We start from the raw sequence: 27,169 nt of genomic DNA, 5'->3' as shown, positions 1-27,169 counted from the left end.
TTCGTCTTTCCCCCTTTTCATGGTTTCCCTCCAGAATCCTTAATGCCGGCCCGTGAGAGGTTGCCAGCTGATTGCAGGTCTCTGTCTCAGCTGAAGACATCTGGATGCTTGCCTGACATGCACGCCGGTCGGTATGGGAAAGTTCAGACCTACCACGAGGGCGGCCAACAAGCGCAAGGCTTAGGAATGATGCTGCGACATACTGAGAGTATCATGTTCACGAACGGCCAGATAGCATCATGCGCAAAGCAGGAAGACTCCGTTCAGTCGCTTGGAGGCTTTCTTCGTCACCATGCGGCAGCAGAAGTCTTTCCTCAGCTGTCATGCTGCCAGAATCGCCATTCAATCCAGGCGTTCTCCCAGGCCCAATGGTGGGAATGTTGCAATGATGTCTTACAAGACTGCTATTTTCACGCATACAGGACCGTCAGTTGTGTGTTCGCAATGACTGGGATTCATCACTTCAGCAGGTGATGTTTTAGTATTAACACTGTGGAGCGGTCAATGAAGCGACCATATCATTGAAGCTGGTGATCATATCCTGGATATGTGAGTCATCAATCTGCTCCTGTTTCTCCTTCTCATCCAGAATGCTGGAAGTGTGCTTCTGCAAGGGTTACACAATGTTACTGGATTCATCCATTACGATCGTCCTATTGAATACGCTGCTCCTCATCCAAGCTATATATTTCCCCCTTCCTGCTCTGCTCAGAGATCATCTTGCAGCCTTGAAGGACATGTTCCGATACCACAATATATATATTCTCATGTTTCCTTGCCCCCTCAGCATGTCAATGAAGCGCTCTCTTCATCCCCACGGCTCCCGTCTCTCGTCTCTGTTCGAGATCAACCACCATCAGCAAGCAGTCGCAGGCATGTGCCGGCCATGCTGCATCCTCCTGACATACAATACGTGCAAGCGTATTGATCATGAGTTCAAGGTGTGGCTCACTCCACAGTCCGCTACCAAGGAGACTACACCTTCTGTCACCATCAGCGAACAAACACGATCGCGCCCACGAACTTGCATTCCGACTAACAGCAACATAAGATTTGCCGCAAACGAGATGTCTTCTGTTGTCATTGACGAGGAAGACGACGGGGTGCCGTCACCAAAAGCCACCACAACAAAGAAGATCTCCACCCCACGAAATCGAGACAAAAGAACCCCGACGGCGACATCCACAGCCAGAAAGCAAATCTTTGACACGGAGACCGGGAGTTTCGAGAAGCCAAGCGCCTGAAAGGCGGAATGACAAAACCACGAGCTGGAATTTGGATTGTTACGATTACGCGCCAGAAAATGGCAACCCGGTGACCTCAGTATACAGCAGCATACGGAGCAAGATCGAGAGTTATTAGATTACGCGCCAGAAACGGCAACCCGGTACTCCGAGGCTGACGATGTAATGGGGAGCTGAAAAGACGAGACACGCAACCCACGGTTTCCTGCCTTTTCGAAGGGGGCAGATGTTGGGAGCATAGGCAGGAACCACCTGCGTGGTCACGTGAACCTATCCTACATAGGTTTCCTGGTCCTTAGGACCTTATAGATAATACCATACATATTCAGACTCTTCCCTTGCTCCCCATATCTTCCGAAGCAGCGGGTGGGCAATTACCTTCTTTCAAACAACATGGAACAAATTCGATAACAGTTCCAACAAGGCCTCTGCAGCTATGGTGCAGACATTCGACCGTCGACAGCTCTTCGGGTGTCATTTTTCGCTCTTTGGCAGGGTACAGGAGCATAATCTTCCACCAGCACACTTATCTGACGTGAATGATCCCTAAGTCGAGTCCGTAAAGATTCCAGCATTTGGCGAAGCGAAGCGAGCATATCTCGCTGCCATAAACTCGAAGAAAGAGGACCAAAAGACGGCTATGCCGCCGTCCAAAGGGCGAAAAAGAAGTGCTTCTGTCCTCGATGAAAACGAGGAAGACGACGATGGCAGCGAATATACGCCTTTCGGAAAAAGTCCCAAGAAAGAATTCAAACTCCTCAAAAACATCCAAAAAGGGGGCAAATGGGCTGAGTAGCCTTTTCCTGGTTTGATATATATATCGCCAGCTGTGACATTCACAAAGACAGGGACCAAGGCTTTACGCACGATGAACCAGAAGAAGCTTGAGGCCACACCAAGACTTACTAGCCGGGGAATCGCAGAAGTCCGACAGACAGATGAGAGGACCAGTTACCCCTACCATAACAAGAGACACCAACTTTCGAGAACAACAAACCGCCAGATATCTACAACATCAAGATGGATTGTATGATCAGCAGAAGGATTTGATACACCACCACCGAATACGAGGAGGTCGCTCCAGAGCCTCACCGTTGCAAATTGTCCTCCCTGCCGATCTCTTTTGCCTGTCGCCAACTTGCTGTTGGTCAACCTGGCGGACATGGAGGTAGACTTTCGGCAGTCTTTCGACTAACAGCTTGACTCCATGACATTGACTGGGCAGAGCTGTCATGATGCATGCGGTCCTCGGAAATGGTGCTGGTGAAGATCGTAACCAGGTGGGGGATGTCGACTGGCCGAAGCAGCAGGCCTGAGAAGGACAAGCCTATCCAGAAGCTCTTTCTGATTCTTATGGCGGACTGTCGTGTCCAGCTACGAAAGACAGATGAGACTTAGGATGCGCACGTCACCTTCGACTCGATATCCACAATCGACCACAACAAAACGGCAGGGGTTGTGGTGTGTGGGTTGTCAAGAGCTCCAAGGCAGTGGTCCGTGAGACCATGCCAGACATGAGCATTTGACTGTCGAGGAAGGCATAAACCTCGAAATCTGCGGTCGAACTTGCTGCACGCCCCCGAATCAATGGCTGGCCCTATATCCTCGGAACGGTCGCAGGCCAACCTCGTTCAAGACCGTAGGTCTTACGCCGTGTTCAAGATGGCTCCGAGAATCGAGCAGCCTCGAACTGATCAATATCGGCGAGTCGAAGCATACATACGGTCGTTGAGTCAGCGTCAAACCGGCAAGACAGTGGTCCTGGTAAGAATTGAATCTTGATGTTGATCCTTCCATCTGCTAACCAGACGATTTAGCACAATCCACCGCTTGTCGTCAAAGGCAATCGGGATCCGGTGACACACAGGATATTCATCGACAATATCCGGCATGGTGTTTAGAATCTCCGGAACTTATCGGTGCCTATCATTAATCTTCTGGATCAATTTATATTCCGTCGACCTCTGGAGTACTACGGTAACCGAGATTTCAAGAATCCTCAGGTTATGGCCGTATCACTCGTATATATAAAGGGTCAACTTAAAGCGAGAGCATACGATCATTACACTGAAGTTGGTCAGCCTAGATCTACGAAGGAACCTATATTTTCGGAATACGTCACAATATAGCGAGACGATAAGAATAGTGGTTCGTATCTCCTTAGTCGGTAACTATGCGGTATATTATACGGCAAGTCGAATATATTCTCTAAAGGCTGGTCGCGAGCTTTGGTAAGCACCCAAGATCGGCGGCGTTAATCGTAGCGCTCCGACTCGTCGTCATTCGGATTCTTAACCTCGTCCGGCTTCTCTAGTTATCGAAGTTCTATCCACGCCTCGTGGTCCAACTACTCGGCAGTCTACCAGAGAGCCTCGGAGTTTAGTTCAGAAGCAGAGAAGTTCTCGTTCCTTGCAGGACAGCTCCGGACGTGTCAAGACCGAGCGCAAATAGCGAAAGCCAATTACTAGGACTCCATACAACAAACGCAATCGAACTCAAGCTGAAGTGATAACGCTTGACGATGGCGATCGAGGTGCTTTCTCTCCGGAGGCCGATCCAAAGTCTGAGGTCGCGGGCGAGTTCGCTCTCGAGAACGAAGAGGGTCTGGTGGCAGCATTCAGTCTGCAAAAGAGAAACCAAGCCTTGAACGCCTTGTCCAACCGGACTCATTGGTGCATCCTGATAGTAAGCTTGCATCCGGGAAGGATGACGGATGGGCAGTTGTCACAGTCTTTTCCTTGCCCATGGTTCCGAACATACGGATTTTGGACATAAGGTGACCCTTCAAGCATGTCATTGAGGGGCTGAGTTCCGTTTCTACATGCAATCCCTTCTTAAGTTTCTTGTTCTTCTCTTCGAGCATTATGGCGTCGTCAACGTGAGTATTCTGGTCGCGCTATACACCTTTTCCGTCAAGTGACACATACAGCACATATCAATCTACAACTTAAGTAACGTTTGGGGACTAATGGGCCGGAGCAGGAAATTCTCCTCCCCCGAGCCCATCATGGGTGAAAACCTCCTCGGCGGTCAGCAGGCATATCTTCCCCACATGCATACGCTGACATGGTAAGCGCCACCAGGAACGCCAGACGTCGTGTCGTTGTCGTTGTACTCTCCGTCGCCAACGCCACTGGGCCTTGAGCCCTTCATAGCAGCGTTCGAGTCTTCGTCGGTTTCCTCGATACCATTTTGAGTCACGGCGTAAGCCACGATTTTCGAATGGCTAGGACAACCAGCTCTATCGCGTCATCTCCTCTGCTGTTTGGGCATCAGTTGGCGTTCCGGTGTTCGACCAGGGAAAAAACGATGAATATGAATTCATCAGGTTTCTGCAACGAGAATTGCCACCCATCTTGCTGCTATTAGTGCATGACAGCCTCGCTTTCCCGAACGCTTGCAGTGTGTGAAAATCTGCACCGCGAATTGGACACTCATTGGGCGCGCCCGAGCGTCCATCAAGATCGCACGCAGGTGGAAATAAAATTCAAGCAAGAAGGCACCGTTTATCGATCTGTGGCCGCCGTCTCGCAACAATGCAGACATCATGGCGAGACCAAAAGCCCCCTCCTCAGGATGCAACAGAAGATGATCATCGAGGTACCTGTCATGGTATCTTTTGGCCGATCCGATGACACGGCGGGTTGCCGTCGAACAATTTCCCACGGCGTTGCTTGTCTAGTGCCCCCAAAGAGAGTATGGTCAAGTTGGACTCAGCTTGCCAGATGGTCCCGGGACTTCTGTCATGGCTCGTACAATCCCTTTGGATTTCGGCATGATGCCGGCTCGATACTTCGAATACTTTATGGTCCAAGGCAAAACCCGACCGAACTACTACCAGTTCACGTTACGGCGGTATTCCTTATCCGCGGATGTCACTCTGGTCCTAGGCCCTTGCGACCGGATCAGTCGTTCGGTGTGCCACACAGGCTGCTCAAATCAATTGGTGCACCACTTTACCCTCGAGTCAGCAGGCATGTTCCTGTTCATCCGCATGTCAAGCAAATCCGTTCCTGATCATAAGCAACACTGCAATGCAGTAATCTTTTTCAATCGCCAAGCGACCTTGCGGCGGTACTGTCGAAGGTGCGGACTTACTCCCACGTTGAGACGACCAGGAATGCTCCTCCGAATTCGTCCCCTGCTGCTCCTACGACGAACCGGCGCAATGCCCAGAGCTCTCAATCATCAGCCTCTACTAGAGGAGGGTATTTCTCGTGGGTGGATCCTTCGAATCGCAGCATATTTGCGATCCATTGCAGGTTCGAACCGTTCTTCATAAGTCAGCTCGCTCGGTCACACGGTCGTTGAGAAGCGGGCTTATCACACACTAACCACCAGAAACGCCATATATATGCAAACAAATGCAGGCTTGGACTGCGGAAACCAGCAATGTCCAAAGTCTTGTCACGGTGTTATCGCACCCTACAATCAACAGCTTAGATGACAAGTCTGACAGTGAGTGCTTCAGCGCCGGCAATGATCGGGCTCAGCTGCGTACACTCCAAATTCAAGCCACATCTCCAGCCGATCTCATATATCTATCAACGCTTTCCCAAAATGGCTCAGCTTGCGCCGCAGGTTCGCTACGTGGTTGATAGAACCATTCTTGTGTACATGGGGAGGGTGGCTGGATACGCTTCCATGGGCTGGCTAGGGATCTCAGGCTTGACCTGGGAACTAGGCCGACAATATGAGTCGAGCAGAAAGGGATGCTTAATATCGAGGTACAGCAGGCCCAGGTGTACGTCAAGAACACTTACAAGCAGGCATGGACCTTGTTGGAAAACGTCTTCAATCGCGTGCAGGAAAATCGAATCAGTCTAGTGAGATGGTGGATGACGAGGACTATGACATGGACCTGAGCAAGGAGGTGGATTCGGTATTGAACCCGATCTACATGATCTCAGGCTCAAGTGACGTCGCCTTGGGATCAAATCAAAAACCCTTCACATCAGGTTCTTGTTGCCAACATAGTATCCTGCCCACAACGCACAAAAGAATGTCATTCGAGTCTCTTACGTCCCAATGCGTTCGCAGATCCAGTTGCTTATACAAAAGCCGTCCACTCTCAAGTCAACGCTCTCTCATTAGAGGTTGACTGATGACCACTGGGTATTGGCCTGCTTGTATTCTTCCACATGTGGCAGTGGGGAATGTCTAAAGTCCTCTCCTGGGCTATGCGCATTGATTGGAGTCCTTGCCAATTCAGTCCACGCAGTGAAAATGGTGACCGTGGTGACAGCATAGACCATACTGTCCAACAGGTTCATCCTGTAAGTTCTCGTCCAGCTGAACCAGTCGGAGATGATACAGAACACCAGGCCAGGGATTGATCGGATGAGAAACGCCACCGATGCGACGGTGTAGAAGTACAAATATCGCTTATATGTCTTGTCCCTGCCAGTCAGTTTGAATTTGAATGCCACGGTGACAAAGTAAACTCCAGCCAGCACTATCAAGGCATATGCGACTGTGTCAAATGCCGACAGAATTGAGTCAACATAAGATGGTATAATCTTGGAATAGGATGTTTCGACTCCCTTGTTTCCGATTTCGATGACCAGGTTTGTCCTTGTGTATAGGTCGCCGATGGCGCTTGCGAGATCTGAGACTGTGAATAGGATGTAAAATATCCAACCCCAAACCTTGAAATAGGTCTCGCTTGCAGCTCCGCTGACGGCGTAGATGTGCTTGTTGCGCAGGATAACGGTGAGCACGATATAGTCTCCAAGGCCTTGAGGCTTGGTCCGAGCAAAGTCGATGAGCATACTGGCAATGGGCTCCGTGCGTTGCTCGTATTGGATGAACTGGAGGTAGGCATTGACGAGGAAATAGCTTGTGAGGTGTAAGCAAGGACATGACAGTCACAGTGAAACGGTGCGTACATCAAGGCAAGGGCCATAGCTCCAGCCATGCTATGGCCTTTGAACCACTCGATGGCACCATGAGTAGAGTTGTTCTTCTTCGCTCGACTCCCGCGACCCATTAGCACAAATATGCAACATCCTCCGATTATGGAGACGACGAAGCTTGTCATGAGGAGGGTCTTGGGACCGTGCAAGACCCATTTCTGGTTCTGGAAATCGACGCAGTTGCCATAGTCATCCTGCTTGGAAGGATAGATGCAGCTGAATGGCGTCCGTAGAGATAACCGTTGGAATGAGCTCTTCATACTGACTGAGAGAACTTCGCGCAGTACAATCGACCACAAGAGTCCTGAACATCCACGAGAGAGGGAAAGCACCCTGGCTAAGTAGACAGAGATCATGTTGTGGAGTTTGCTGGACCATGGGAGCCTTCCTCTTTGGGAAAGTGCAAGGGCGAGGCGGAGGTCCTTTTGGACTCTTGGCAGGTATCACATCTAGGAGAGCAAGATGAAGATACTAACAGCTGCCAATATCGTACCATGGTTGGACGGTAACAACAGCAGTTCGGATATGCTTGAGGAAATGATAAGCAATGACTTGATGCTATTGCTCAGAGCCAGGCAAAGGTCGTGTAGGAGCTGGCCAGATGCTTCTGGTTCTTCGTATTCGGTAGAAATTGAAGCTTTAACAATCTTTACGATGACACCAGGGACGCGAGGGAGGAGGCAGAGCTTGGCACGTCCCGTACCCGCTACCCGTGGCTGAAGTTGCAATGGTGGAAAAGCCACGCTAAGCAAGCCCTCGCTAGTAGTCCCAACAACGCGTGGTACATGATGGAACAGGCTGCTATGCGGACTGAGTCAAAAAGAGGCGCTCCAGAGAGACCCGACCAAGCCTGTTCTTTGTCTCTCCTCGCTCGGTCTGACTGCATGACCATTGAAGGACTTACATCGATATCAAAGGAGACTTGTCTTTCCAACCCTCCCTTATCCTGCGGTTTTCTCGATACGAGGCCAGAGCTCGATGCAGCAGTTCAGAGCCAGCCTAGAGTTTTGCGCGATCTGCTGCCGCAGAAAACATGTTCGATTGAGCCTTTGCGGCAGCCGTACCGGCCCTCCTTCCGAAAACAGCCCCTGAAGTCAACCCACTCCCACCGGGATAGTTCTCATAGAAGAGACCACCCATCATCTCCCCCACGCAGTAGAGGCCAGGAATCTCTCTGCCAGATTCAGATATGACTTGTGCTGTCTCGGGTACAGTGGAAAGCCCTCCGAAGGTGAATGTGATACCACAGGTAACTTCAACAGCCATGAATGGACCCTTGTCTAGTGGCAATGCCCAGTTCGTTTTCCCTAGCGGCAATTTCATGGTCGAAGACTGGGTAGAGCAGCCATCCCGGACGGCGGGGTCCCATTGCTTGCCTGGATGTTCTTTTTGAAATGCATAAACAGCCTTGTTATATGCTTCCATGCTGGAAATAAATGCTTCCTTATTCTGGAGTCCACACTCTGCAAGCTTGTCGGCCATTTCGGGGATAGTATCCGCCTTGATCTGGCGGACACGTTCCTCACGATACTCTTCCGACCTTAGCCATGGAATCATCCGCTGATCCCATATCTGAAAGGCCTTTTGACCGGGTTGACCGAGGATTGCTCGGCCGAATTTTGCATATGTATAGTTGCGAAGGTCGATACCCTCGTCGACGAAGCGCTCACCAGCGAGATTGAACATCAAACCAAGGGGATAGCCAGACTTGGTAAACTCGTTCGAAGCCACTCGATCACCGGCATGTGAAGGTGCATTTGCGTCCCAAGCTACCGAATGACAACCTGACCAATTGCCCGCTTGCCTTGCTGATACATCTCGCATTGCCATTTCGAGACAGTCTCCAGTGTTGAAGGGCGTTCCACGCACTTTCGCGAGATCCCAGCTAGGTCCTAGAGATTGTGTTCGCATCCGGGGGTTGGCCTCGAAGCCTCCAGCTGCCAATATGACTGCTGTCGCTTTTATATCGACCTTCGTTCTGCCGTTCTCCAACACTGTAACGCCGGTGATGGCGCCACTTGCGGGATCTGTAAGAAGATGTTGGAGGGGAGTTGAGTAAAACACCGAAATACCATGCTTCCGAGCAGCGGCCTTGTGGTCCTCGACTAGGCCTTTACCACCATCCTCGGTCTTCAAAGCTAGTCCGCCCCAGAATTTCAATCGGCCATCTACCTCATATGCCTGTCGATTGAAAGAAAGTTGGAAACGGATACCATTGCTCTTCAGCCATTTGACAGCCGAAATAGAATCCCCAATCAAGATCTTGCTCAATGCGGGATCGGATCTCCCAGCGCATACTCTCTTCATGTCGTCTGAGAAGTCTTCGATTGTGTATGGCTCCATGTCGATTTTGGCAGCGGCAGCTTCGTCGACGTTGTTGACCAGTGGAAGGAGATCGTCTTTCCCGCCATGGACCGTTCGGTATGCGCCGGCGGTGAAATACGAGTTGCCACCGGCCCAATCTTCTGGGCACTTGTCGATGAGAATGACATTTTTGGCTCCGGCTTGTCTAGCGGCAACAGCTGCGGAGAATCCAGCATTTCCACTGCCTGCTACCAGGACGTCGCATGAGGAGGGCAGCGACATGGTGGCATGAATGTAGTCAGACCTGGATGAGTGGTTTTAGAAAACCTACAATCCAACAGCCTAAACCAATATACTCGTTCGATAGAAGTCTTGCCACCTCTATGCCCTCGAGGAAGCGGCCCAGAAATGGAGGAGAAGTTGGAGATGGATCTCATCTCGTTTAAATGTAGTCATCGGTTGTCGGCGTTTCTCCGTCCTCGGCTTCAGGTGTGGCGATCAGGCGAAGGTCGATGCGGAGATTCAACCTCCGCACAAGTGTCGCGGTTGTTATTCCACCCAGTGCGGTCACAGGTTCTCCGTCCTTTCTTCTCCTTTTCTTGTACATTCATGCACTGCGACGGGTGGCCATCCCTTCTGCTGGAAGCCGTGTACATTGGCATATTGCGAACATTTCCAGTGATGATATTCCCTGTGCCTTCTTGACAAGGTTATGGCGTCGATGGTGAAGCAAAGACCCTCTTGCGTAAGCGTGGAGAGGTTCCTTTGGACATGGCAATTTTCACCTGCTCTTAGACGTCCTCCATTCCCTCCACAAGCTATCTCTTTACTACCTGGTACTGTGCAATCTCGAACCAAGTTCTTTAGGTAAGTGGCCACGGCCTTGATCTGCAGACCCGCCAGCTTCAATGTTGCCAGAAGACAATTTCGTCCGTGTCTCTCTGGCAGACTGGCACGGACGAATTGATCTTTGTCAGCCAAAGAACACTTTCCTATATAACTACGATTTTCTGCGTGGACAGTGTGAGTTCTGTTCCTAGTCTTGCTTTCACGATCACTATTCTCACACGCAAGGTTGATTGTATACCATGGCCACTACCGTTATCACCAATGTACGGCTGTTTGACGGCGAGAACGTTCAGAGTGTTACGAACGTGGTAATCTCTGGCACCACAATATCTGGTATTTGCAGCCATGTCCAGATTCCCGAGGGTGCTACGATCATCGATGGCGAAGGTTGCACATTGTTACCCGGGCTGATTGACTCGCACGTTCATACCGGCCTCGAACAATTGGAGCTCGCTCTCAAATTCGGAGTAACAACCGAGCTGGAGATGATGGGCCATTGGGAGCTTGATCAGCGAAGGGAGATTTCGAAACGAGATGACATCGCTGACCTGAAAACGGCAAGCTTCGGTCTCACACGGCCGAATGGTCATCCTTATCAGCTCACCAAGGCCCACGATGCCCCTCAACCCGACGCAGAGCATCCTCATGCAACAGACGAGAAACAGACATTGCGGCATGCCGAGACGAAAGAACAGGCAATCGAGTTTGTGCGACAGCGTGTGGCCGAAGAGGCGGACTATATCAAAATTATGATCGAAGAAGGCTCGGTATTCCAAACACCCGGTCTTCCCCTGTTGTCCGACGAAGCAATGGTGGTTGCAGTTCAAGAAGCACATCGCCACAATAAGGTCACCGTCGCGCACGCCTTGACTTACAGTGCTGCTGAGAAAGCTATTGCCATCGGTATTGACGGGCTGACTCATCTGTTCATCGATCGTGGCACGGACACTTCGTTTCTGGACAAGATGCAAGGCAAATTTGTGACGCCTTGCCTGACCCTCGACGCTTCATTGCTAGGACTAAAGCCTACTGCATTTGCAGCAGATCCTCGGGTGGCGGCCAGACTACCGCCTGTCTGGTACAACCATCTCCAGGGCAGTATGGACAAGTATACTCAAGGTGATCTCGACGTTGTCCTTAAATCAGTGGCGGCATTGCATAAAGCGGGGATTGACATCCTGGTTGGTACCGACAGCTCCTTTCCTATACCCAACCTTGCTGGCATCGCTCATGGGGCAAGCGTCCATCACGAGTTGCAACTTTTGGTACAAGCGGGTTTGACGCCCCTGGAAGCGCTGCGTGCGGCGACCAGTGTTCCAGCTCGTCGCTTCGGTCTTTTCGATCGAGGCCGTGTTCACGAGGGGCTCCGGGCGGATCTATTGCTTGTTGATGGCGACCCAACAAGAGATATCAAGTGTACATTATCGATCAAGTCTATTTGGAGGCGTGGTTGTTTGCTAGATATTGCCAAGTAGTAGAACACAAGCGTAACGCGGATTGTTGGGACACGGGCCAAATTCAAAAATTTTACAACATCAATTTGTATGGCGACTGATTTATATTGAGGGTTTTCAAAGCTACAACCACACTACTACTCTTATACTTATTAGTCGATCGGTATATATATTATTATATTGAGTTAATATAGGCGTACTAGGCCTCGAAAGTAGTTATCAAAAGTGCATTATATCCCCTGCGCAGTAGGATTGGCACTTTTTTTCTTGGCATTCCCAATTATGCAACCTCATGTACTCCCTCATGCTATTGTACTACCATTCATGCTTAACTACATACATTTTGATAGGAGATCTTCATGCCAATTAGTATAGCAAGGTCCGTGAGTACATAGGTTAACACCACAGACCATACAACCCGTTTGGACGTTCCTTGATCGCGCCCCAGGTCGTGACTCGTTGACAACCTCCGCCAGGGGCGTACGTCTACGTATTGTGATACCCTGCTGACAGTCTTGAGAGTGCTTACTACCCCAGGCACACCGCCGTCGCCGTGGCATTCGAGATAGCTTATAGCCTATACCACGAAGAAGTAGGTGACGTATAAGTTGCTTCTCAAATCGCTCATGATCACGTCTTTTCGCTCGCTCCTCGGTAGACTGAAACTCACGCTAGATAACAAAGCTATTAACGAGGCAGACGTTAAATAGCCAGTATAGTAGCGGCCGCCAACTACGTTACTCGTAGGGAAGATAATAGCTAAACTCGTGCCTATGTTGATTGGCAATATCGATAGCGTTCATGCCGTAATTATAGTCTTCGATAAACAAGGGAATGCGGCAGTCTTTGATTTGGTTGTCGTCGAATACTTCCCGCGCTATAATAGCATTAGTTGACGAGTCCTTTAGACGCCGCCGTGGCCGTACAATAAAGTCCTCCTCTTTATGTACGGAGTAAGCTATCGTGATACCAAGGACAACGTTATTATCCTGCCAGGCAAAGCAAAGAGCGTAGTTAATAACACTAGCGAGAAGACCGCCGTATTCAAGAGCCCTATTAATCTCTTTGACGTCGAGTAAAATCTGTGGTAGACTAGTTGACCTTTTTCGTATTGTCCCTATAATACCTACGTCGAGTAGTAAGAGGGTATATACGACCTCGACATTCAGAAATAGGTTGTCCAGGAATAATAGCTATTTTCGCTAGGGAATTCGGTTTATCAGTCTCTAACAGAGCCTTAGAGGCACTTGAAATGTCTCCGCTAGGTAAACAGGATAGTCGGCGCCATACTAAGGGAATAGTACCTATTTACCCTTGACACAGTATTCGGTGCCCACCTAGCGTGAGTATAGTAGCCAATCATAATAGTAGCCTCCTTATACACCGAGTATCTAGGCTTTATAGCCCTCTGAGATAGGTTTATTAGGTGCTTTAAGCGTATGAATCGATCGGCCACCGCAAGCGATTATAGCCTCGTCGATAGTAAGCCACGATGACGGCGTAATAGCTTCGTAATAATTAGTACGTACGATTGAGTATACTGGCTCGATCTTGTACCACTAGGGGTTGCTAGGTTGTCGAGGTTGTATGGTACAGGATATAAATCGATGGATTTACTCCCAACGTAACTACGACATAAATTGCCCTATGAAGCTACTAGATCCTGTCCATTGGTCCTATCTACGCTTGCCCATATGATTGCCCATATAAAACAGCAGACCTAGCCAATAGAGAAGTTCCTCTCGCGTCAGCGGAGACCAACCGCGAGGGTTTCCTTAGGCACCTTCCATTTGACTGATAGCCCGCGTATTTATCGCGTTTACTAAGGCCATAAGCGATACCTCGCTAATGAAACGTATGAAAAGGCTAAACGGGTCCCTCTCTAGCCAACGGATAACAAATGCCGTTGATTTGACTTTTATCAAGGGCGTGTACTCAGGTAGTGGTTAGTCCACGAGGTCTTTGACAGCGAATAGAGCCGCCTCGGCAACCAACCGCGTTTTTAGCGCAGGAAGCCGTTTTTCTTGCTCTTTTTTGGCTTTTGGGCGTGGAGTAGCAATATCCTGCTCCCAAATGAGTTTTGGGTGTTTTATACGTTCAGAGCGCCGAGTGGTAGTCATATTTACTATGGTAGGAGCATACAAAGTTAACTTAGTTGGGGTAAACAACGCGTGTCGTGAATGCCAAGAAAAAAAGTGCCAATCCTACTGCGCAGGGGATACGTATACCATTATCCGGAAATCACGTACTCGGCTAACCTACTATATCGGCAGTCCGTTAGGCGGGACGGCACCCCCGCACGAAATTATTTAGGTATCGGGTTAAGCGTGAACGGGCACCCCTAAAAGTGCGCCTAACAAAAATCTACTTTAGGCGTAACGGGCAACTCATTGAGGACGCCTGATAAAAACCACTTTAGGGGTGACGGGCACCCTATTAAGAACGCCTAACAAAAAACCACTTTGGGGGTGACGGGTACCCCAGTAGGCATGCCTAATCTAATGCCTACGTGAGGGTAAGCGCGGAGTGGGGTGCTCTCATCGTGCCGCCCACACCAACGAACCCTGAGGAGCGGTGGCCACTATTGATGGATGCGCTTTCGGAGAACGTGCCCAACCCGAAGATGGTGCTTTGCCTGCTCGAGTTGGGCGCGGATCCCAACTTCAAGATATCAGGCATAGGGTCCCAGACACCATGGATCGTCGCTCTCACCAAATGTTCCCTCTTGTGCACCCTTCATACCGATATCTTAAGTTCTGAGGTATATCTACAAGTGGAGCAAAAATGCAAGGAAACTCTCAAGCTTCTTTACTCTTGGGGAGGTCACCGTGCCAATGTACCAGAATCACGACTCATCCCCATCAGCAGGCAGATCTTGCGAGAAATAAGGAATGAGACTCCAGTGAAAAAAAGCCCAGACAGCACGGGCAGTTGGTTCAGCCTGCCACGCTGGGGATCAAGCTCGAAAAGATGATCTTCCGTTATGGCATATCAGACCTTGAAATCTGATAATAGGCGAACGATGTTATGAGATGAAGATATGGAAGAATCTGAACGTGCCTACGAATACCAGCTGAACAGCAAGTCGCAATATACCTACAATCGAAGATGGCCATGGCAACACAAACGCACGCATGGTGTGACCTGACGATTGCTCCTGAGCATATCAAGCGGTAAGGAAACAATGACACAATTTCGTTCTCTCATTACAGGTCAAAGATCGTTTCTAAGCAAGCGCTTGCATCTGAGAGCTTTGTTCGTGTGCTACGGCTCCGAAAGAAGCAACACCGTCTTTGATTGATACAAACACTATCGCCAAACTGCCAGGAAGCATTCCCTCGCACATATATTCTTCACTCCCTCAAGTACCTCAGGTATCCCTTCTCAGCGAAACAGCATCCAGCTACATCAAGATACTATCAACTCAAGCATTCTCTCAAACACCCTTTGAAACGACAAAACATGGACTTCTTGGACGGACGCCGTGTCAGGCTCGTGCGCAGAGGTGGCTGCCGCGTCGACGATGCCATGATGTGGTACGGCCCGCGTGTACGCCTTGCGACGCTGGCCATCCCGGAGCGTCGTGGACGGAGACGCCGACATCGTTGTTACTGCGATGATGATTCTGACTCGGAGTAAGTCTGTTGGCTTCCTGGTGGTCTTGACGGAAGGCTGATGTTGGAAGCTACTCGGACTATGAGGATCGGTATCGCCACCGGCCATCACGAATTACTCTGAACAATTATATTTCTCTTTGGTAACTGGAAGGGTTCAACATCTTCGAGTGAGTCACTTCTGTCTCTCTCGTTATCTGATCATCAGGGGCTGACAACATTTCCACGGCAGCTGCTACTGCCATGTCTTCCACATGAAGCAGAGGTTCCATACGAGCACCGAGAAATGTTGATGCGGTCTGCAGAAGAGGATTGTCGATGCCAGGAAGCAATATGATCCGGTCATAGGAGGATCAAGTGTCACGTCGTGCTGTTATTAAGTCATGGGACTCCCAAAATCCACCATGCGGGCTTACAGAATTGAGAATGTCTATGTTACAATTTCATCCCGTTAATTCATGCCCGAGGGGTCGCTTCTTCTCCTGTTCACAGCTCCCCAGAGAGTACGACCTTATTCTCAGCCGGCACAGCTTCTTCATCGCCCGTGACGGTCCTCTTGTGCTGCAACATCCACCGGTACACTTCAGGGTTATTGTAAGCTTCGGTCCAGCTGTCATGCCTGAGCTCCGGATATCTCGAGAATTTGACCTCGGGAGCGTCCGCGTGCTCAAGCGCCCTAGCCATCTTCTGCGACGCTTGCACGGGTATGATATCGTCAAGATCACCGTGATGGATCCTGTTTGCAAATGTCAGCCCTCCACTTTCGTGCTTGGGAAACTACTCACCACTGCGGTATATGCTTGATATGGCTCACTCTCAGATGATCTCCTCCGCCACAGATGGGCATCAGCGTAGCGAACCTGTGCGGCGTATGTAGTGCGAGCTCCCACGTCCCGTACCCACCCATGCTGAAACCAAACCCGTGACATGGATACGGTCCAAGTCAACACGATATCGCTCAACAATCTCGTCAAGCAAGGCTGACAAGACCGATGCATTCCACCCGTAACCCCATTCCATGTTTAACGATGGAGTCACCGTGATGAAGTTCTCGGCCAACAGCGTGCATACTTCTGGCGGTACCGGCTCAACAGATTTGTCGGCCTGTTTCGCTTGCTTGCTCCGTTTGACAAAAATCGGCAAATCGATGTTGATCGCCGGCGTCTCGTTTGACTTGAGCTTGTCGTAGCACAATATCACTTTGGGGATACCGTGCCGGATTGACAAGAACGAATCATTGCGTCTGACACCATCACGTCCGACACCGCGTTGGGACTCGCCGGCGCCATGAAGGAACAGGATCAAGGGCCATTGTTGGCTTGTGTCTTCATCGTACTTTGGTGGTAAGGACACGAAATGTTCATACCCAAAGGCGGCGTTTGAAGTCCTCTGGTCGTAAAAATCGAACTTGATGTGCTTGGTTTGGGCATAGGGGTGGCCTGGGTCTTTTGGTATGCTTACATTTTCGCCAGGTAGAGCCATCACGTTGGGAGGAACGTTTTTGGCTCCGCGCTTTGCCTGGTGGAAGTCATGGAGTGAGTTCGGATTTGTCTCTGGGTCGTCAGGTTGTCTTCTAGTGATAGGCTGGGTCATATTGTCGTGCGAGTTAGGTTCTTTGGTCCCGAGATATTCACGTCGAGATCAGGCAGAGGGGGTGCTAGCAGGACCTAGGTTGCGAGTTCTGATCGTGCCATTAGCTGTACCTTTCGATGTATTAACCAGTGTTGGTGGAAGGTTTCGTAGCCATCCCATCAGGGAGAAAATTGATGGTCCATCTTACAGCTTCAACGCGGGGCATGGGCACCTTGAAACGAGGACAGACGAAACTGAATGCGTTCGCAATCTGGCGCATCTGCTCTGATCACAAGACACATTGCATAGATGGTCCCTGTCAGTGTTGAAACGAACAAGTCGTAAGGGACATTCGTCCTGACCAGTTGGAGGCATCACCCCGAAAGCGACCACCGAGGCTAACCACGATAGGCAGCATTACGTAGTGTGCGATAGGCATTCTTATCACTTAACATGCCGACCCTGTTGGACATATTCTGTACATGTTGCCCTTGTTTACCCATCGCTCCTAGAGGGAGCAGTCATGCAGTGGAGATGGGCAACACCCAAAGCGCGCATAAAATCTCTGCGCAGGACAGGTACGAATCGTCCACTTCCTATTCTCGGTCGCTGCTGACACCAACAGGGCAATCCTGGACATGAAAAACCAACGCGACAAACTACGACAATATCAGAAGAAAGTCACCGTCATAACGAACCGTGAGACCGAGATTGCACGCGAATGTCTAGCCAAAGGCGACAAGCCCAAAGCACTTCTCGCCCTGCGCCGCAAGAAGTACCAAGAATCCCTCCTCTCCAAGACCGACGCCCAGCTCGAACAACTCGAGAAATTGACGAGTAGCGTGGAGTTCGCGCTGGTCCAGAAAGATGTAATGTTCGGGCTACAACAAGGCACGCAGGTTTTGAACCAGATACACAAGGAGATGGGCGGTTTGGAAGGCGTCGAGAAAATGTTGGCCGATTCGGAAGACGCTAGAAAGTACCAGGACGAGATCAGCGAAGCGCTCGCCGGACAGATGTCTAACGCAGACGAAGATGAAGTTGAGGACGAACTTGAGGCTATGGAACGAGAAGTCTCCGGAGTGAGTGTACTACCTGATGCGCCGAACAAGACGATCGTGGGAGAGGGCACTTTGCCTGACGCGCCTACTACCGAGTTGGAGAGATTACAGAAGCAGAAGGAACGAGCACGACAAAGAAGAGTGGCGTTGGAAGCTTGAACTTCTGGATACACTGGTGGTACATCGGGCATTTAGCGCTGGCATAATTTAGGCAGAATCTACTGCCCTGGCATCGACTGATTCGTGTTGGTCAATCCCTGGATCAACTTGTGGTCTTGAGGGTTTGCGGCGGCTTCATAGAGAACACTGACTGGTTCCCGGTTGAGAGCCATAAAATCTCCTTTGAACCCCAGGTACGCTATCCGCGTGACATCCTCTTCGCCGGCTGAGTGGTTGTCTTCGAAGAAGAGATTGATGGAGGTGGTCCCGTTCCACAGAGCACGGTTCAGAGGGATTTCTGCAACATCGTTGCTCTTGGGTAGGGTTACAGTCTGGGTTGGTTTGAGGTCTGTGGCCGTACTGAAGTCCATATCGTCTCGATTTCGGAAGAGTTTCAGGGTCGATGGTGCCGAGTCCGTGTCTGAGGTACGGATGAGTATGGAGTACAGTTTGCATGATCCGCCGAAGGGGACGTGCATGAGGAGTTGCTCATCTGCGTCGCTTTCAAGGATAGGTTGTTCGTTGAGCCTCTCGTCCCATGATTTCTGGACAATTGCTGCTCCGGACCGTGGCTCAGCCTCGTTCAGGGTGATGATTCTATCGAAGTTGATCTGCTTATAAAGGTTGGACTGTAGTGCTGGTTCCAAGTCGTGTGAATGATCGTGGCCGTCACCATGTCCATGGCCGTGGCCGTGACTATGATCGTGACCGTGATGATCGTGATGATGTGAAGACATGGGCGTGGTTCACGGATACCCGTGTTTTCGAGGAGGCACTCAATTCAGATGCAGGACGCAGACACCAAAACAACTTTGATTTGATCACCATATCCCGGTTTGATCTCCAACATGAGAGTCTCTTCAGCTTGCTGAGCACTTCCGCAATTTGTGAATCTTTGTCTGGAAAGTATGCATTCTTGCAAGCATTCTCTTGAAATGAATGGCGTGGGAGAACGACTATATATGACATATTGTTGCCGATTTAACGTATATCACGTGCCAGATACATCCCACAAAAGCAGCATCATACCCTCAGACCATACGAGATGGCTTCCCTGGCTTCCACCTCAACGGACCCTCCTTCCTATGCTTGCCTTCCTACCTAGATGAGTGCGCTCAATAGGCAGCCATCATGCGTGGCAGAAAGAGCAACTTCGTTGCTTGTGTCTACTGCAGACAGATGAAAGTATGTTCCATCCCCTTGTCAACAAGCCATGACTGGCCTTCAGAGGCCTAATAGTTACCTAGCTGGCATGTGATGGTCCACAAAAGTTCCCTTCGCCATGTTCAAGATGCACCAAGGCTCAGCGGATCTGCTCTGTTGACCCAGCATTCAAGCGTACGAAAAGGCGAGAGTATGTGCCCGCAAAACGACCCTGCAGTCTGTCATGTTCTGACCATGTAAAGACGGCTCACTGCAGTCGAGAAAGAATTGCAAGAACTCAAGCAGACTCTGAACACTCGAGAAGCATCAAGTCAACCGACGCACAGCACCAATCATGACACTGTGATACCGCCGACCGGAGTGCTGACGCCACTCGAAGTGCAAATACCAGACTTATCGCTGCTGAGTGAATTGCCAGGAGTCGACCTGCCAGAACAAGAAGCGCAAGACCTCATCAAAGAGTACGTCTACTCCGGAGCGTCCAGAACAGCGGTGCCGTTCGATGTCACTTCTGGCCGAACAGTGAAGCTGTTCCGACTTGAGGCGTCAACGTCTAACACATGACAGATACTTTCTCCGCTACGATTCATTCTGTCCCATCTTGCCCGACTCATCCAAATTCCTGGAGTATGCAAAACCATGTCCGCTCCTATTCTGGACTGTCCTGGTCACTGCTTTAAGAGGACACCCTGAGCGGAAGGATCTCTACTCGTCAATCGCCGACAAAGTCCGCACAATGGCGTACGAAGCACCGAAACCGACCAACGTTTCTCTACAATTCATGCAGGCACTACTTCTTCTCTGTCAATGGCCATTACCGTACCTGAGAATGGAAGACCCCTCTCACGCGTTTGCGGTTCTAGCAACACAGATGGGTTTGCGGATGGGGATGCATCGTCCTGATCATTCCTTCGAGTACGGCTTCGATTCCTACAATGGCGGTCACGAGCTCCTCCGTCGGAAAGTATGGGCTTGTTGTTTCACCACAAACGTCAGGTACGTGACAAGCCATGAACCATGTCGGACAGTGACACATGCCTCAATCCATTGTGTTAATGCTGTGGACAAACCCACGACTAACGCGCTGAGCAGTGTCAGTGGTGGACTAGGCCTACCAGCCACCATTCAGCTAGACCACAGCCTTCTACAGATGTCATCAACCAAACCAGAATGGCTCCCAGATACACTCTATCATCAGCTCCACCTTTCGATACAGGCTCTCAATATCTGCAATACCCTCGGATCCTGCGAATCGACGAGTACCGGCCTCCTCCCGACCCCGCTCCCAGTCATTCGAAATTTCGAGAGCGAATTGCGCGCCTTGGAGTTCCGATTTTCAACTTCATGGTCACCTAGCGACCATATCGTCCTGTTTGGTTGCCGAATGATTCTGTACACATTTGCGCTATCAATTCCAGACAACGATACCGCGCCTACGGTAGAAGCATCGTCACACTGGCTGGTCCAAGCCTTCATGGCGGCCAGCGACATTATACGCACGGCCTCGACTATCCAGGAGCAGCTTTTCTACGCACCCTCACGTATCCAGAAGATTCTCATCCATGCCGTATGTTATCTTCTGCTTGTGAGGTGCTCCCCCCACCGCGAGCTGGTCGATAATAGCATGCTGGTCAATGGCATCAGTCAAGCCAGGCAAGTCGTGCAGACCCTTTCAATTGCCACCGGCGACTTCATGGCACGCGCAGTCAGGTTTATTGACCGTCTGAGCCAGTACGGAGACACTATGAGTCGAGGTAGCGACACTGAACCATTTTTTACCATCAAATCGAGGATGGGCGCCAATCTCTCCTTGACTTCACTCTTGCGGTTAAGAACCTATACCAAGCAGGCCCAGGCCCAGGTCCAGGATCAGACAACCGCTCAAGATGCTCTGCCAGGGAATGATGTCCTGAACATGGGCCTGGACGAAGATATTTTTGCTTCCGTCAATTGGGATGAATTGTTTCTGGATATGGCGGCCCTTCCAACGTTTTGAGCTTGTTGGTGTTTTTCAACGGCATGTGCCGCAAGGGAAGACCTTGACGTACTACGAAATCACCATCCTTCAACGACCTCTAACTTGACCCGGACGCCGTCCGCCGGTGCAGCACTTATACCACGTCTGTTCAACTCGAGTTCTCTATCCGGATCCTCCAGTGCCATTTCAAAGCGCCCAACGACCGCAGCTACCAAGCAAGCCAACTCTGCTCTCGCAAACGTTGCGCCAATACAACTGCGTGGACCATGCAAGAAAGTCAAGAACCCATAGTTGTTCTGCACACCTCCGGTATTCGAGCAGCCTTCGCGCATCCATCGTTCAGGATCGAATTCATCCGCATCGGGACCCCAGAGTTCTGGATCATGATTGGTCATGCCGGGCGCAAGAGTCAGGACCGTGCCCTTCGGAATACGGTGCCCGGCTACGATTGTGTCCTGAACAGCTTCTCGGGCTGTGGACAGCACTGAAGGGTAGTAACGCAGCACTTCGTTGCAAAAGGCCTGCAGATATGGCAGACTGTCGAGTTCGTCGGCCGAGATGGTGTCGTTCCCGGTCACCGAGGGGAGTTTGTCACGAACCTCTTCGCGCAAGCGTTTCTGGAGGTTGGTGTTCTTGCATAAACTATACACAGCCCATTGGAGAGCGTCGGAAGTGGTGCCATGCCCGGCTGCTAGGAACGTCATCATTTGGTCCGCGAGGTTCTCGCTGGTGAAAGCGTCGCTTTGCAATGCCACGGAGATGATGTCAACATCTGTGCCCGACGAGCCCTGCTTCATTTTGGCTTGCTTTTCCTGAATGATGCTTCTGCAAACATTCCTGACATAATTGGACGCAGCTGTGATTGACCTCATCTGGCTGACCGGCATCTTTGAAAGAATGCCGACGACGTTACTTGAAAACAACCCCAATGTCAATGCAAGGAAAACTTCAAGTCGAGTTGGATCTGGGCGCATATTTCTGTATTGCCGACTGAGCGAATTGTTCGGATCTTGGAGCGAGTCAAAGTCGTGGTCCATTCCAGTGAGGCCGATTATGTCCATGGTGGCTCGACTAGCCCAGCCTCTCATTTCGATCACATCATTATTACTCAGCTTGTGGGCCTTGAGTTCCTTTTCAATACCTTGCGCCAGCTCTCTCGCTTTAGACCAGAACGCTGGGTACAAGTTCTTGATGTGGCGGTAGGAGAAGGCTGGCATGAAACTCTTACGCTGCATCTGCGGAGGGTGTCAGTCCCGGCTTGCTCCCAGGGGAAGAGATGGGAGGAGAACAGACCTTGTGTTCTTCCCCATCGACTAAGAGCAGGCCATTGCCCGTGACGTATTTCAGTCGGATCTTTACAAAGTCGGGCTTGGTGAAGTGTGCTTCATTGGCCACTAGGATCTCGCTCAGTGCTTTGGGACTTGTTACGAGCAGTCGCTCCTGGTATCCTGGCAGGTAGAATCTGATGAGGCCGTTATTCGGAATCGTCTTGTTCCAGTGTCGGAGAGGTATCATTCGGGTCTTTCGGTCGTAAGGGTGGGATCCTTTGAGAAAGGAGTGTTTTGGTGGAGTTGGGATATGTCTTAGTGGCGTAAAGAATCGGGGATATAAGACTGTGGTGTAGATGATGTGGACCAGGAACCATAAGGCTAGAAGTGTGAGAAGGTGTCCTGCAATTGTAAAACTGCGCTGAGGTAGGGGTGTCGATGAATCCATGACGGCGGTCGTTACTGTGATCGTACCTACCTGGCCACGAAGATTGCGATTCTGAATCGTGGTGCAAGGCTTTCCATTATATGTGGTGGACATCAACGTTGAAGGGGGGTATGTCCCTTGTAGCGATTCGGCAAAGAATGCGAAGTTCGCTCGGGGTTTTTGTGGTCCGAGTGCTGAGATCGTCCAACCTTCGTTGGCCACATCGATTCACCTTAGATCATCAAGACTGGCTGTTAACACGAGATTGAGACCTCGGTGTCTTCACGTCCAGAATGACTTCTCTCAAAGTCGGTCTTGGTCTCATCTTACTGCTCGGGTGGAAGAATGATCGTGGAACGTGCAGTCCCTGAACCACTCTCAGCATGGCGCTGACCTGCACCAGGGTAACTCCCCCTAGATCCTTATTGGAGTTCAATCCCTTCAGTGGAAGCACTTCGTGCGAATGTTTGGGACGATCCGTGTGCTATCAGGTCCATCTCTTCTCCAGGGCAATGTGATGTCTGAGAATGTCTTTTTCCCCACTACTAATGGTGAACGTTCTCCCCCTCCTCAGGTTGTGCGTCGGTTGGTTCAGAAAAGTAATGCCACAATGCCTTCGTCCAGAAGACAGTCTCAGCGGTCCCAATGATGCCGATGGATATTAGGATAGTAATCTTCACGGCACGAGTGGCACCCAGTCCGGCAAAACTGAAGGGAGTATATGGCGAGTCCTCGGCTTTCGAGGTGTGCGACCCTTGGGTATCGGCGTTGGGTCTGCTGCTGGATGGTAATCTCGAGATTATGAGAATAGGTCGAGCCTTGTTACTTCTCATGCAAATGTTGCGCAGAGTCGTGCATCGAGCCGGCAGCGTAATTCGGCTCATTGGGGTGGTAGCTTTCAGACGCCGCAGTATGGTCGACATGATTTGCGTCCCTCGGGTGGATCACAACCTTTTGTATTATGGACAAAGGGAACGGAAAAGTAAGAGGTCAACAGGTCTTGTCAGGAGGTAGCAGGAAGAAGGATGCAATTGCAAAGGACGAGCGTGAAATACGTGCATTCATATACTTATCTCTCAACTGTGAGTGACTTCGCACCATCTCAGCATGGGTTATAGCGCACTTTGTTAGAAGCAATCATTCTGCAAGAAAGATCAGCCTGCACTCTGGTGTTTGTTGGGCAGGACGAGCATGCCGTCGACTGAGATGGTCTGCAAAGAAAGCGCCAAAGATGCCGGCAAATGCCCAGGAACAAGTTAAGCTTTCTCGCATTCGTACTTGTAATCGAATTCGCTACATATACTTTGGTGCTCTCCTGCCTTCTTTCCTCCTTTCTTCAGGCGTTCACTCCTCATCGCCTACCGGACTGCATCGCGACAACGCAGTTGTTAGTAGAGGCATGGACAGTGTCCACGGCTTTTGTGATGCCGCCACGCCGCTCGCATCCCAAGTCCCGCAGAGGCTGCTCGACCTGTAAGCAACGACATGTCAAATGCCCAGAGGATGGTCCACCATGTGCAGCTTGCAAAGCCAGAGGAACGCCTTGCGAATATGTAGCGCCGGCACCGGGTGTGCAAACCTCGCCGTGCATCAGTGGTCCTGCGGCAGCGAACATCGATGGAGATCCAGAAGCCATTCAACCAGTTTTTCCGCAGAGCTTCAATGCGAAAATGGGATCTGTCCAGCACAGCCACATACTGGAGCTGCAACTCATGAACAGATGGTCAATTGTCACCTACAAGAGTATGTCCACTCCAATCGCCAACGACGAATACATGTGGCAAACAAAAGTGCCGGCAATGTCACTCGAGCACGATTTTCTCCTGAACGGGCTTTTTGCAATAACCGCATTTGAGGTCGCAACCTCCTACGAGCGCGACCGCCATTGCTACGTAAATGCTGGAATTTCATACCAAACCTTAGCTGTCAGCAGCTTCCGTAACGAGCTGCCGAACATCCAGCCGGACAGTTTCGAGGCTATGCTTTGCTTCTCGTTGATGCTCATGGTTCTTGCACTTGCCTCTGCAAAGTTCTCCTCGGAGGGGAATGACTCTGGATCCGTGGATATGGTACAGAACATGCTGACTCATTTCGAGCTGCTGCGTGGTTGTGCTGTCGTCATGGAAAGTCAACCTACCTTTATCGAGCGATCGCCCTACATTCGAAGACTGAAGCGCTTCTCAGAACTACCCCAACTACCATTGAACGCGGCGGTTGATGCCGCCATCTCCAAGCTAAGCGAGACGAACGAGTTGCGGGTCGCATCTACCGTTGCCGACTCCTACGAGCGCCGCTTGGAGCAAGTCGCTTTCTGGAAAGCATGTAAAACAGCAATCTTGATGCTCCGAGAATGTTGGGTCAAATGTGCAGATGTCAACTACAAGGGATATGCTCTAGCATGGCTGAACATGGCTGGCGAGGACTATGTCAAGGCAATCAAAGCTAACGACGATATCGCTCTTCTTACGCTAATGTACTGGGGCGTTCTGGCGGAAACACTGGGACAAGACATCTGGTGGGCGAGGGGTTTTGGTTGCCTTCTTGTGGATCAGATTTCGACCCTGAGATTTGATGACAACATCCAGGCGCCTGGAAAGGAACTGGTTTTGTCGGCGTGGAAGCTGATTCAGGAAAGCTCTGCTACCCGAGCCATGGCCTGAGCCATGATCCAACCACCGCATCTCTCTGTGCCTGCTGGATTTGCACCACCTTGAGCAGAGGCACCTAATAGTGGCAGGCCTCCCGATTGACATCAAGCGGGTTTGCGGCTACGGACACGAATACGGACACGGAAACGCTAGGCCGGACAAGGTCACCCACATGCCCTTAGGCCCACCACCCATGTTTCAGGACAACACCTGGCAGGTCGCTTCATTGATCTCATTCTGTTGTCTACGCGTGGCTGGTCGTGATTGCTAAGAAGCAAGCAGCGCCCATGAAGACCATAAAGCACGCCGCCTGCCTTAGAGATGGCGGACTCGAGCCACATGCTTGATGCTTGTTCTGCTACTTTCCGACCCCAGGACATCTACCTGAGTAGCAACCCCCAATCGCCCCAACGGCAGCTAGAGGACCTCGTACCATCGAGGTCATTTCAGCATCTATGGCTACCGATATATCAGAACATGTTGCTGCACCCCAGTCATTTTCGAACGGAAGCCAGCATGTCGACAGCCTGTCAACCTCGAAACCTACAAACTCCGCTGGACTGCATAACTGGCGACCCGGTGTGGCCTATGACACAAGGTCGCCATCAAATCTGGCAGCGTTGACCTCCATATTGACGCTCCCCAGCGTCTTACTCTGGATCTGGGAAGGTCGCCGTCAGCCTTGGGACAAGACACACGTCGGTACTCTGGCCTGGACGTACATCACCGTGGGCACTCTTGGCATGGCGTTGGTCATTGTGCTCCAAGGAGTGCTTGCATATCCACTTGCGCTGTTGTTGTTCCGAACCGATGCCAAAGAGTATATCAAGGAGTCCACGACCAGTGAAGACACGATCAAGATACAGCTCATTGCAAGAGAAGGATGGAACTGTCCCGTCGATGGCAATATTGGGTGTATATATTTGTCTTCTCGTTCATCATGGCTGGTTTGCTGGAGGAAGGACTCAAGTACTGGGCGCTTATTGCTGCTCGCAAATATGGAAAAGTCACCACAGATCGTGACTATCTCATTGTTCCGGTCACTGCTGCTGTGGGTTTCGCAACAGTCGAGAACATCGCTACCGCATATGGAGCCTTTCGAAACAAGGAAACGAAGAGACTCGTTCTTACCATTGTCGAGCGGACTGTCTTTGGCATTCCTGGCCATGCAATGACAGCAGCCCTCACCGGTGTCAATGTTCTGGCACGAGATACCAGACTCGAACCATTGACAACGTGGCAAGCTCTTCAACAATCGGTCCTGCTCCACGGACTTTCCGATTTTACCTTGTTTGCTATCAGCGCATATCGCGGCAATATCGGTTGGGTCCCTCCGCAAGGGAAAACTGAAATATGCTTTACCCTCAGCTGTGTCGTCGGCATTCAACTATGGCTGGTGTTCATCCTCAGAGGAAAGCTATCTCAGTGCGGGATTGTTTTGTGACGTCCAGTAAAAGTTGTGACGATCTGCGGCGCTGGACATCCATCGGATCTATGTCACTGCCACAAATC

At 50.7% G+C, this 27,169-nt stretch overlaps 13 protein-coding genes across 13 annotated transcripts; 7 read left to right on the top strand and 6 right to left on the bottom strand.

The window, feature by feature from the left end:
• Nucleotides 1-345: 345 nt before the first annotated feature.
• On the top strand, nt 346-1,282 carry EDD37DRAFT_82294 (uncharacterized protein). The gene has a single exon (XM_062820312.1). It carries the CDS (start codon nt 591-593, stop codon nt 1,242-1,244), a length of 654 nt encoding a protein of 217 aa, XP_062675981.1. The 5' UTR covers nt 346-590; the 3' UTR covers nt 1,245-1,282.
• Nucleotides 1,283-4,331: 3,049 nt separating this feature from the next.
• Nucleotides 4,332-5,474, top strand: EDD37DRAFT_82269 (uncharacterized protein). The gene has a single exon (XM_062820310.1). It carries the CDS (start codon nt 4,617-4,619, stop codon nt 5,259-5,261), a length of 645 nt encoding a protein of 214 aa, XP_062675980.1. The 5' UTR covers nt 4,332-4,616; the 3' UTR covers nt 5,262-5,474.
• Nucleotides 5,475-6,202: 728 nt separating this feature from the next.
• EDD37DRAFT_82276 (uncharacterized protein) lies at nt 6,203-7,785 on the bottom strand. Its single transcript, XM_062820311.1, has 2 exons — nt 7,133-7,785; nt 6,203-7,082 (listed from the first exon to the last, which is right to left on the bottom strand). The coding sequence occupies exons 1-2, from the start codon at nt 7,513-7,515 to the stop codon at nt 6,335-6,337; spliced, it is 1,131 nt and encodes a 376-aa protein (XP_062675979.1). The 5' UTR covers nt 7,516-7,785; the 3' UTR covers nt 6,203-6,334.
• A 51-nt stretch (nt 7,786-7,836) lies between these two features.
• Nucleotides 7,837-9,916, bottom strand: EDD37DRAFT_82256 (FAD binding domain-containing protein). Its single transcript, XM_062820309.1, has one exon. The coding sequence runs from the start codon at nt 9,743-9,745 to the stop codon at nt 8,159-8,161; it is 1,587 nt and encodes a 528-aa protein (XP_062675978.1). The 5' UTR covers nt 9,746-9,916; the 3' UTR covers nt 7,837-8,158.
• A 147-nt stretch (nt 9,917-10,063) lies between these two features.
• Nucleotides 10,064-11,847, top strand: EDD37DRAFT_618574 (amidohydrolase). The gene is made up of 2 exons (XM_062815816.1): nt 10,064-10,486; nt 10,538-11,847. The coding sequence occupies exon 2, from the start codon at nt 10,552-10,554 to the stop codon at nt 11,785-11,787; it is 1,236 nt and encodes a 411-aa protein (XP_062675977.1). The 5' UTR covers nt 10,064-10,486; nt 10,538-10,551; the 3' UTR covers nt 11,788-11,847.
• A 4,019-nt stretch (nt 11,848-15,866) lies between these two features.
• EDD37DRAFT_645810 (uncharacterized protein) lies at nt 15,867-16,973 on the bottom strand (the record flags this gene model as incomplete). The annotated part of the gene is made up of 3 exons (XM_062817672.1): nt 15,867-16,116; nt 16,166-16,208; nt 16,280-16,973. The coding sequence occupies 3 exons, from the start codon at nt 16,971-16,973 to the stop codon at nt 15,867-15,869; spliced, it is 987 nt and encodes a 328-aa protein (XP_062675976.1).
• Nucleotides 16,974-17,486: 513 nt separating this feature from the next.
• On the top strand, nt 17,487-18,172 carry EDD37DRAFT_645809 (Snf7 family; the record flags this gene model as incomplete). The annotated part of the gene is made up of 2 exons (XM_062817671.1): nt 17,487-17,530; nt 17,578-18,172. 2 exons carry the CDS (start codon nt 17,487-17,489, stop codon nt 18,170-18,172), a joined length of 639 nt encoding a protein of 212 aa, XP_062675975.1.
• A 59-nt stretch (nt 18,173-18,231) lies between these two features.
• EDD37DRAFT_557969 (PITH domain-containing protein) lies at nt 18,232-18,909 on the bottom strand (the record flags this gene model as incomplete). Its single annotated transcript, XM_062813736.1, has 1 exon — nt 18,232-18,909. One exon carries the CDS (start codon nt 18,907-18,909, stop codon nt 18,232-18,234), a length of 678 nt encoding a protein of 225 aa, XP_062675974.1.
• A 394-nt stretch (nt 18,910-19,303) lies between these two features.
• On the top strand, nt 19,304-21,332 carry EDD37DRAFT_645807 (transcriptional regulatory protein LEU3; the record flags this gene model as incomplete). The annotated part of the gene is made up of 5 exons (XM_062817670.1): nt 19,304-19,357; nt 19,420-19,526; nt 19,579-19,797; nt 19,904-20,332; nt 20,429-21,332. 5 exons carry the CDS (start codon nt 19,304-19,306, stop codon nt 21,330-21,332), a joined length of 1,713 nt encoding a protein of 570 aa, XP_062675973.1.
• A 59-nt stretch (nt 21,333-21,391) lies between these two features.
• On the bottom strand, nt 21,392-23,030 carry EDD37DRAFT_557906 (cytochrome P450 monooxygenase; the record flags this gene model as incomplete). The annotated part of the gene is made up of 2 exons (XM_062813731.1): nt 21,392-22,549; nt 22,608-23,030. 2 exons carry the CDS (start codon nt 23,028-23,030, stop codon nt 21,392-21,394), a joined length of 1,581 nt encoding a protein of 526 aa, XP_062675972.1.
• Nucleotides 23,031-23,416: 386 nt separating this feature from the next.
• On the bottom strand, nt 23,417-24,021 carry EDD37DRAFT_82155 (uncharacterized protein). The gene has a single exon (XM_062820308.1). It carries the CDS (start codon nt 23,930-23,932, stop codon nt 23,555-23,557), a length of 378 nt encoding a protein of 125 aa, XP_062675971.1. The 5' UTR covers nt 23,933-24,021; the 3' UTR covers nt 23,417-23,554.
• A 280-nt stretch (nt 24,022-24,301) lies between these two features.
• Nucleotides 24,302-25,891, top strand: EDD37DRAFT_81566 (uncharacterized protein). The gene has a single exon (XM_062820300.1). The coding sequence runs from the start codon at nt 24,434-24,436 to the stop codon at nt 25,667-25,669; it is 1,236 nt and encodes a 411-aa protein (XP_062675970.1). The 5' UTR covers nt 24,302-24,433; the 3' UTR covers nt 25,670-25,891.
• A 706-nt stretch (nt 25,892-26,597) lies between these two features.
• On the top strand, nt 26,598-27,101 carry EDD37DRAFT_604942 (protease prsW family-domain-containing protein; the record flags this gene model as incomplete). The annotated part of the gene is made up of 1 exon (XM_062814783.1): nt 26,598-27,101. One exon carries the CDS (start codon nt 26,598-26,600, stop codon nt 27,099-27,101), a length of 504 nt encoding a protein of 167 aa, XP_062675969.1.
• Between the last annotated feature and the right edge of the window lie 68 nt (nt 27,102-27,169).

Source organism: Exophiala viscosa, assembly GCF_022695815.1.
Source record: "Exophiala viscosa unplaced genomic scaffold EDD37scaffold_1, whole genome shotgun sequence".
NCBI classification, from domain to species: domain Eukaryota; kingdom Fungi; phylum Ascomycota; class Eurotiomycetes; order Chaetothyriales; family Herpotrichiellaceae; genus Exophiala; species Exophiala viscosa.
Note: the sequence above shows the minus strand (reverse complement) of the source record. Positions and strands in the feature narration are given on the sequence as shown.